The sequence below is a fragment of the Portunus trituberculatus genome, chromosome 27, assembly GCF_017591435.1.
Source record: "Portunus trituberculatus isolate SZX2019 chromosome 27, ASM1759143v1, whole genome shotgun sequence".
NCBI lineage: Eukaryota > Metazoa > Arthropoda > Malacostraca > Decapoda > Portunidae > Portunus > Portunus trituberculatus.
The window spans coordinates 7,285,801-7,295,800 of record NC_059281.1 but is presented as its reverse complement, the minus strand read 5'-3'; the positions used below and the strand labels follow the sequence as shown (position 1 = coordinate 7,295,800).

Here is a 10,000-nt window from a genome sequence, read left to right as displayed (position 1 = left end):
CACCACCGCCATAACCGCCGCCGCCGCCGCCGCCATGACCTCCGCCAAAGCCGCCATGTCCACCACCGCCATAGCCGCCGCCGCCGCCGCCAAAGCCGCCATGTCCACCACCGCCATAACCGCCGCCGCCGCCGCCAAAGCCGCCATGTCCACCACCACCAAATCCGCCATGTCCACCACCACCATAGCCGCCGCCGCCGCCGCCATGACCGCCGCCAAAGCCGCCATGTCCACCACCGCCATAGCCGCCGCCGCCGCCGAATCCACCTCCGCCATAGCCTCCGCCGCCACCACCATAGCCGCCACCACCGCCGCCATATCCACCCACGTACTTGACGGTGTGTTGGTGGTGGACGGGTATGTGCACGGGCACGTATACGTAGTGGTAGCGAGATCCTCCGCCGCCGCCCTTCTTGCCGCCGCCGCCCCCAAAGCCCTTAAAGCCCGGGACGGCGCCCACCGTCGCCACCAGCGCCAGGAGGAGCAGTGCTGCCGCGCGCTGGGGAGAGGGAAAGGGTGAGACATGAGGGGTGAGGAGGGGAGGTGCTGGAGGAGTAACAGAGAGAAAGTATGAAGGAAATGAGAGTGAAGGAGAGAGGGAATGAAGGAGATGAGGCAGGGAAGGTGAGGAGACCAGGTATGAGGGAGAAGGTGGGGTGAGAGTAAGGGAGCGAAGGAGAGTGGGGCAGATTGGGGAGAGGGAAAGGTATGTTCAGAGGGAGAGGAAAGAAAGGAAAGAATCAGAAGGAGAGGGGCTACACAAGGCTGCCATGGTGTAGTGGTGTTGGGAGGGGAAGGATCTCTGGCGATGAGGAAGAGACGTAGAAAAGGAAATGCAAATCTGCGGAGATGCAGGAAGGATGAAGAGGGAGGTTGGGGAGATAGAAGGAAGGAGATAAGCTAAATACGGAAAGTAGAAGGAAGGAAAAACAAAAGAAAAAGAAAAATGGATGGCAGAATGTGCATGCATGAGAAACAATGGAAAAGTAAGAATTTTGAAAGACAGAAAGGAAGAAGAAAGGAGGATGAAATAAAAGCATAAAAAAAACTAGAAATTTCATAATCGACAAGAACGACACAACAGAAAGGACAGAAAAATATAAAGAAAACAGACAGAGAATCACACAAAACAAGGAACAGAACAAACAAACTAAAAATGCCAGAGAGAGAGAGAGAGAGAGAGAGAGAGAGAGAGAGAGAGAGAGAGAGAGAGAGAGAGAGAGAGAGAGAGAGAGAGAGAGAGAGAGAGAGAGAGAGAGTTACAATAGTATAAATAAAGAACCAGACACCAAGCAACAGAGAAAGATAAAAAAAAAAAGAGAAAGAGATTAACTGCAGTGCAAATGAGATACAGCACCATAAAGAGAGCAAGCAAGAGAGAGAGAGAGAGAGAGAGAGAGAGAGAGAGAGAGAGAGAGAGAGAGAGAGAGAGAGAGAGAGAGAGAGAGAGAGAGAGCTAGAGAGAGTTAAAGCAAGTAACTCTGCTCACCATCTTCCCAGCAGCTCTCACTTCGCAAGACAATGCCACACACTGACTCCTACCGGTATATATAGACCGAAAATGTGCCTCTCACCTCGCCTCCTCCTCCTGCTCCTCCTGCTCCTCCTCCTCCTCCTCCTGCTCAGACACATTCACCTGACCTGCTACCTCCCCCCGGCCCCCTCCAGCCCCCAGGGTCAAAGAAATCATCGCCAAAGCCTTACTTCCGGACAGGTGACACGCCCGCTCTTGTTGACTAACTTGCTACTGACGAAGGAAGGAAAGGGAAAGGAAAAAGAATGGTTTTGGAATATTTTGGTTTTCGTTATCTGTGAAAAGAAATGTGGAAGAATTGATAGAAAAAAAGACTGGATATATAGATGGATAGGCTGATAAAGAGAGAGAGAGAGAGAGAGAGAGAGAGAGAGAGAGAGAGAGAGAGAGAGAGAGAGAGAGAGAGAGAGAGAGAGAGAGAGAGAGAGAGAGAGAGAGAGAGAGAGAGAGAGAGAGAGAGAGAGAGAGAGAGAGAGAGAGAGAGAGAGAGAGAGAAAAGGAATGTAAAGAGAAGAAAGAAACAAGGAATGAATGAAAAAAAAGGAAAGAAAGAGGGAATGGAAAAAAAGAAAAGTTAAGAAAAATGAAAAGAACAGAAAGACGCTTACTTGAAATAAAAGAGAGAAAAAGAAATGAAAAAGTAAGAGTAAGACCTACTTAATCTTACTTCAGCTACTTAACTCTCATAATACTAGAAGAAAAAAAAGAAGAGAAAAAAGTGAAGCCATGTAAGATCAATTTTGCACCTTTTTTTATTCAATTTTCTCTTCTTCTTGTTCTTGTTCTTGTTCTTCTTCCTTTACTTCTTGTTGTTGTTGTTGTTGTTGTTGTTGTTCTTGTTCTTTCTCTTGTTCTTGTTCTTGTTCTTCTTGTTCTTCTTGTTCTTCTGGACAGGTGCTCATGTTAATTAGTTTTCTCACCTGTGTTGTCAATTCCTCAGGTGAGTTGAGATACAAGTAGATGTATGTGTAAAAATGAATAATCTTTTTCCTATTCACTTTATACAAGTCATAATAACCGGCTGTCTAGACCTACTTTTCTTCTTCCTCCTCCTCCTTCTCTTCCTCCACCTTCTCTTCCTCCTCTGCCTACTTTTTCCTCTTCTTCACCTTCTCTGTGCTGATTGAAGTGGTGCTGTTTCTAATTTTTCCTTTCCTCCTCTTCTTCTTCCCTTACTACTTTACTTTGCATGTCTTCCTCCTCCTCTTCTTTTCTTCTTCCCATCATCTGAAAGTGACGTGACTGCACATGATTGTTGCGTTTCCAGTGAAATTGATGAGTCTGGTTACATCATTATCCATTTTTTCTTTCTTCTTTTTCTTCTTCTCTCCTCCTCGTCTTCGCTTTTTCTTCTCGCTTTTAGCCATAAATCTTTTCTTGTTTCTCCATTTTCTATTTGTTAGATTCACTTTTCCTCCTTCAAGTCTTCTCTTTTCTTCTCTCTTTTCCTCCTTTTCTATGACTCGTTTTCATTTTCTATCTTGTCTTCTTGTCTCTTATCTACTTGTTCATTTTATTTTTCCTTCTGTTTTTCCTCCTCGTTTTACTCCTCCCCTTCTCCTCCTCACCTCCTCCTCCTCTTCCTCCTTCCTGCTGGTCTTCAGACACCGCTGACCTATAATATAAGAGAAAATAATTATAAATCAATATTAAAACTTCCCAAATTCGGATACATAGAGACGCAGGAACATTCAAAAAGGTTCCCAAGTGTTAGCCTGTCATTCGCCCGTGTCATGTCGCATCCAAGACAGAGAACTATATTTAGAAACATGTCTGTTCGCACTGCCACTGCTTTCAAAAGACTGTGCTGAAGTGACACGGGTTTTTAAAAGTATTTTTATAGTTCAATTGACATTTCTATATTATCAACTGAAGCAGCACATTTGAGAACTTAGCAATACATTTTTGTGGCCTTCTTTTACGGTTCTAGTGACAGATTAAGCACATTTTTACATTATCAGCGGGAGAAACAGTCTTGAGAACCAGGTTTAGCATTTCTATGGCCTTCGAAATGCTTTTTTATGGTTCTAGTGACAGATTAACAACATTTCTACATTATCAACAGGAGAAACATTCATGAGAACCTAGCTTAAGTAGCATCACTGTGGCCTTCTAGGGTTCTTGTGACAGGTTATACATTTCTATATTATCAACAGGAGAAACACTCTACAGAACCTGGTTTATCATCTCTGTGACCTTAGGAAATAGTTGTGGTGAGAGAGCAGTGTTTCTAAAGGAAGGTTTCTAAATATCTCTACCGTTCTAACGATAGATTAACATTTCTACATTGTCAACTGGAGAAACACGCTTGAAAACTCGACTAAGTATCTCTGTGGCCTAAGAAAATGGTCGTAATGGGAGAGCTGTGGTTCTAGATAAGAGTTTTTAAGTATTTTTACGATTGACCACGTTCTTACATTATCAACAGGATAAATACACCTGAAAATTCAGCTAAGTATCTCTGTGGCCTAAAGAAAATGGTCGTAATGGGAGAGCTGTGGTCCTAAAGAAGAGTTTTTAAGTGTTTTTACGATTCTAGTAACAGACTGACCACTTTTCAACATTATCCAACAGAGAAACACGCTTGGAAACTCGGCTAAGCATTTTTGTGTCGTGGTGAGAGAGCTCGATTTCTGAATACAGCCTGAGTCATAAAACGTTGCTAATGCTTCTTCACGACCATCTTCTTTTGCCGTTCCCTTAAGTCACGGGCTAGTACCATGTATGGGTCTCCTAAAGGGGTTTCTCTTCCCATTGTATATTCTTTTGTGTCTCTCATCGCTAACAGTTCTAACGCAATGTCTTCCACCCCCTATCTCTCTCTCTCTCTCTCTCTCTCTCTCTCTCTCTCTACTGTTATTCGTTCGTACATACCCGTGACTCTTCCTTGCGTGACATGAATTACATAGCTGGTTAACCTTTGTCTTGCGTGGATGATGAGGGTAATGGTGGTAATGGTAATGGTGGTGGTGGTGATAATGGTGATGATAATGGTAATACATTCTTATCTTCTTTATAAAGGCTCGTTCTCTTTCTGCCCCTCCTCCTCCTCTTTCACCTCATCATCGTCCTTCTCATCCCCCTCCTCTTCATCATCATTCTCCTTGACTCCTTCTTAGATGCTGTTCCTCTCCTCCTCCTCCTGCTTCTCCTCCTCCTCCTCCTTCTCCTCCTTCCCCTCTTCTTCTTCTCCTCCTCCTTTTCCTCCTGTCTACCTTCACTACGAGACAAGATAAACGTGACTAATAAAAATAAAAAAGTTGCTTCGTCGGAAGAAATTTAACTGAGAGAGAGAGAGAGAGAGAGAGAGAGAGAGAGAGAGAGAGAGAGAGAGAGAGAGAGAGAGAGAGAGAGAGAGAGAGAGAGAGACGAAAATATGTAAGAGAAAGGGAAATTGAGGGAGGCGGGATGGAGGGAGACTGGGGGAGAGAGGGAGAGAGGGAAAGGAAAGGGGAGCGGGAATAGGGGGTGAAAGGGAGAAAAGTCACATAATTTTCATCTCCTTTTCAAATTCTTGCAAGTTTCCTATGACGTTCAATTAGGTAAAAGGTAGTTAACGTTGAAAATATGGACAAAATTACAGCAAAAATAAATAGATGGAATATTTTTTGTATTTGTATCAACAATAAGAATAGAAGATTTTGAAACACCATCACCACCACCACCACCACCACCACCGCAACCACCACCACTACCATCACTACTACTACACCACCACCACCACCACCATTAACACCACTACTACTACAACTCTTATTCCCACTATCACTAAAACCACAATCACCACCGCCACCACCATCACCACCACCACAACATCAACAACAACAACAGCAATAATAATGAGAGAAAATGAAAAAAGATAGTGAATACAAGAGAAAAGAAAAAGGAAAGCCAAAACCGCCCAATCATCACCATCAACATCATCGTCATCATCACCAACAGTAGCACCAGCAGCCGCATTAGCCTCACAAACACCACCACCACCACCACCACCACCACCACCACCACCACTACTATTACCACAACTGCTAAAACTACTATCACCACCATCACTGCCACTGTTATCATTCACCTTCACCACCACCACTACCAGTACCACCACTGTCACCACCACCACCACTACTACCACTACCACCGCAAAAAAAGAGAGGGAGACGATCGAACGAACTAAGAAGGGGAGAAAGAAAGAGAGAAAGAAAAGAAAGAAAATTAACTATGAATGAAAAATAGAAACAGAAAGGAAGGAAATGAAACAATAAAATGTACAAGAAAGAAGAAGAAGAAGAAGAAGAAGAAGAAGAAGAAGAAGAAGAAGAAGAAGAAGAAGAATGAAGGAAGACTACAACAACAAGAGGTGAACTAATATAAAACAAATCAAACAATTCTTTACTAATCAACAACTTTTTATTATCAAGAATCTCAACATTACTTCTATATAAATGTTACAACTACTTCGATACTTAAATGTACACACACACACACACACACACACACACACACAAGGCCTTCATGGTTCACTCTTCACCTTGTCCCAGCAAACTGTAAAAGGAAAGATTTGTGAGAAAGACTTTTATACGAAAAATAATGAGGAAGATTAGTAGAAAATATAGATAAATAACAGGAAAAAGAAGAGAAAGAGTAGTAGTGGCAGTCGTAGTAGTACTTGAAGGAGGAGGAGGAGGAGGAGGAGGAGGAAGAGGAAGGAAAATCAGGTTTGCGTGTACTATCATGGTTAACAAAACATATACACAAATAAGCAAGTAGAATATCAAAAGAAAGTATGCGCGTATCATGACAGAGATCTTGATATACGAAAGAGATAAAAAAAGAATAAATAGAAAAAGAATCCTCGTTCTCAAAACACTTCAAGTTGTATAAATTATATAACATTGATAAATAATAAAGAGAAATATGGTAAAAGATGAGTAAAAATGAATTAATTGATAGATGAATGAATACATGAAGGAGTAAATGAAATAACAGAAAATAAACACACGTAATGAAGATAATAGTGAAAAAAACTGAGTGAATACAAAGACAATCACAATCCATAAACAATAAAAAGGAAAAAAAAAAAAAACTACAAGAAAAGGAAAAAAAAAAACAGATAAACAAATAGAGAAGACCCAAAACCCACAAAAAAACAACGCAAAAGGACAAAAAAAAAAAAAAAAAACAAGGCAAAATACAAACCACCATACCTCAATGTCCATAACCACCATATCCACTGTGTCCGTATCCGCCACTGTGTCCGTGTCCGTGTCCATGTCCGTATCCATCAGAGTGTCCGTAGCCTCCGCCGTGTCCGTATCCCTTGGAATGTCCGTGGCCGTATCCATGGTGCACGTGCTTGACGGAGTGGTGGTGTACGGGCACGTGAACGGGTACGTAGACATAGTGGTAGCGGTTTCTGTGTCTGCGGCGTCCCTTGCCTGGTTCAGCGTCAGCCCCCATCAGCGCCGCCGCCAGCACCGCCACCACCAAGAGGAACAGGAGAGAGCAGCGCTGTGGAAGAGTAAAGGAGAGTAAGAGGATGAGTGAGGGGAGAGTGATGGAGAGGTGAAGAAATGAAGTAAGGGAGTGATGAGAGAGTAAGTGATGTGAGAGGTGATGGAATAAGAATATGTGACGAAGGAAGGAGATATCAAAGAGGAGAATAGAGGAAGAAGTGATAAGAGGATAAAAAAAAAAACAAACAAACTAAGACAATGAGGAAATAAATCACAGCAAAAGAGGGAATAATTAAGTAAGGGAAAATTATGGATGAAAAATGAGGAGGTGAGGAAAAAAGCATCACCATCCACTACAGGGAAACCGATGAAAAAAAAAAATAGATAAAAAAGCGAAAATGAGAGTAAAAGGGAAAAAAATAGGGGAAAGGGGGAAAGTAGAAAAGTACATAGAGGAGACAAAAGGGAGAAAAGAAAACATTGAGGCAAAATGGAGGGGAAAGGGAGGTAAATGGCCATGTAAAGGGAAGGGAAGGGAAGGGAAGGGAAGGTGGTAAAGAGCGCAGAGGATTAATGATTTAGCGTGAAAAGGAGGAGAAGAAAGAGGAGGAGGAGGAGGAGGAGGAGGAGGAGGAGGAGGAGGAGGAGGAGGAGGCGGAGGAGAAGGGGAAGAGGAGAAAGAGAAGAAAGATATGGAGGTTAAGCGAAGGCAGGTCAAGGGATTATGGAAGAAAGACAAATGTAGGAGGAAGAGAGAGTAAGGGAGAGTGAGAGAGAGAGAGAGCTGGTGTCAACAAAGCAGTGAAGGACATGGGTGGAAAAATTGAGGTGAGGGGCAGAAGAGAACGAAGAGGGAAGAGTGAAAAGAGAGGAGGAAGAGAGGATGATTATGAAGAAGAGTTTGGATAATGACGAGGTGAAAAACAGAGAGAGAGAGAGAGAGAGAGAGAGAGAGAGAGAGAGAGAGAGAGAGAGAGAGAGAGAGAGAGAGAGAGATCTAAAAACAACACATGATTGTCAAAAATTTTAATGAAAATACAAAAAAAAAAAAAACAGAGAAAAAGAAGAAAGCTAATTATCAAAACATTTCAAATAAACAAGAAGAGAGAAAGAGATAAAGACAGAGAGATAAAGAGAAAAAACAAAAAGGAAAACAGGGCAATGATGATGAGACAGAAACAACCCTGAACCTTTCTATTTGTTCACTTTTTCTCCATCTCTCTCTCTCTCTCAACTCGTCTCCTCTCCCTCCCCTTCAGTTCAAACTCCGTGACTAAACCTTTCCGGCACGAGTCTGTCTCCCATGATTAGCTAACAAGGAGTGGCTGGGATACTTTGCTTCCTTCCTCCTGCTCGCTCACTCTTGCCACGTGAAGAAACCAATTGAAAAGAAATCTATACAGTCACAGGTAAAAGAAAAAGAAAACAAAGGTAGGAAAGAAAATAAAAAAAACACTAAGAAACGTAGAAAAGAAAATATTATATAACTTAGAAATACTTGGTTTGAACTAGAAATAGACGAACTATATAACGTCAAGAAGTTCAGATTCTGTAGTAGAAATTTTATGAAGAATAACACTCGGAGATATTTTACAGAAGAGGCAAAATTCTCTTAGGAAATAGTCTATGTATGCACTACTTTGAAATTAGATAAGACAAAGAAACTAGTTAGGTAATGATCATCTTCGTAAATATCAAAATGTAGACGGATGTTAAAAAAAAATAGTTTGTAAGTGTATCAAAATAAAAACATATGCACTAGAAGATGCTTTTACGTAACAATTGAGTACAATATAACATCAAGAAGTCCAGATATTGTAGTTGAAACTTCATCAAGAATAACACTCGGAGATATTTAAAGAAAAGACGAAAATCTCTTAGGAAACAGCCCGTGTAACTTTGAAAACAGATAAAGACAAAGAAATCGGTTTAAAAATCACCTTCGTAAATATGTTGAAAAAGACGTTTGTTAAAGTTATCTTCTTTTAAAATATATCATAATAAGAATGTATGTACTAGAAGATGCTTTTATGTAACAATTGAAGTGATCAGACTACAAAAATACAAGCTAGCACAAGATTTCAATTGAGTAGAAGAAAGCTTATCCCTTCAAGAAGAGATAAAAAGAAGAGGGAGAGAAAAAAAGTTTGAGGTGAATCGATAGTTGAAACCAATCAGTGGGTGGAATCTTATGGGTAACTAAGGTAGAGAACAACAGCATCGAAATAGTCACAGAAAACGTATATACCACTTAAAAATGAAAGGAAGAGAAGCGGAAGAAAAAAATAACAGAAAGGAATTGAAAGCTAATAACCAAAGCAGATAAAAGTAAAAGCGAGCAGCGAACTCCAAACAACTCATTCAAAAGTCAATAGGATTTAAATAAAGACGAGAAAACACATCATTTCAATCAGGTAAAAAAAAAAAGGAATAGAATCGAAAGTTAAAATCAAAAGCCAATGAAAAGAAAACGGAACAAAGAACTAAGGAAAAAACTAATTAAAAAGCGTCAAAAATGAGACTAAGTAAAATTAAAGCATAGAAAATGACAATTCCACAGAAAACACGGAGCAAAATCGAAAGTGAAAACGCAAAACCGATCAAAAGGAAAACGGAAGCGGTGACTTACGGAGAACTCATTTAGAAAGCATCGAAAGTTTACACTCCAAAACAAACAAACCTATGAGGACTCACCATGACTGAGTGACTTCGGAGACTCAAGTGGGCCTACACACACCACGTCACCTGCTCATATATATCCTAAACCCACACGCCTACACAAACACACAAACACACGAGACACGCCCGCTGTTACCCACATTCACTCACACGAAAACTGTACTGCTGCGATGAAAAAACGAAAAAAAAAGCGCTGGGCGAAAAAAGTCAATCAATCTTCAGTTTTTTGGAAATAAGAGGATGGCCGGGGAAGGAGGAGGAGAGGGAGGGAGGGAGGGAGAAAGTGGAGGTATGGGGAGGAGGGAAGGAGGGGAGGGGAGGGAGGGTTGTCAGACTC

The 10,000-nt window shown here is 41.5% G+C and overlaps 1 protein-coding gene and 1 long non-coding RNA gene across 2 annotated transcripts in view; both read right to left on the bottom strand.

Moving 5' to 3' along the window:
* LOC123509572 (glycine-rich cell wall structural protein 1.0-like) overlaps positions 1 to 1,530 on the bottom strand; it is a 2,373-nt gene extending 843 nt beyond the window's left edge. Inside the window, exons 1-3 of the mRNA XM_045263942.1 lie at positions 1,490 to 1,530; positions 245 to 499; positions 1 to 79 (exon numbers count right to left, since the gene is read on the bottom strand). The exon at positions 1 to 79 is cut by the window's left edge and continues 141 nt beyond it. Coding sequence (XP_045119877.1) covers positions 1 to 79; positions 245 to 499; positions 1,490 to 1,492 — 337 coding nt within the window. The 5' untranslated portion in view covers positions 1,493 to 1,530. The remainder of the gene's footprint in view (positions 80 to 244; positions 500 to 1,489) is intronic.
* Positions 1,531 to 5,978: 4,448 nt separating this feature from the next.
* On the bottom strand, positions 5,979 to 9,810 carry LOC123509424. Its single transcript, XR_006676197.1, has 3 exons — positions 9,679 to 9,810; positions 6,736 to 7,039; positions 5,979 to 6,073 (listed from the first exon to the last, which is right to left on the bottom strand). It is a non-coding gene; the product is annotated as an uncharacterized LOC123509424 (long non-coding RNA).
* Positions 9,811 to 10,000: the final 190 nt, after the last annotated feature.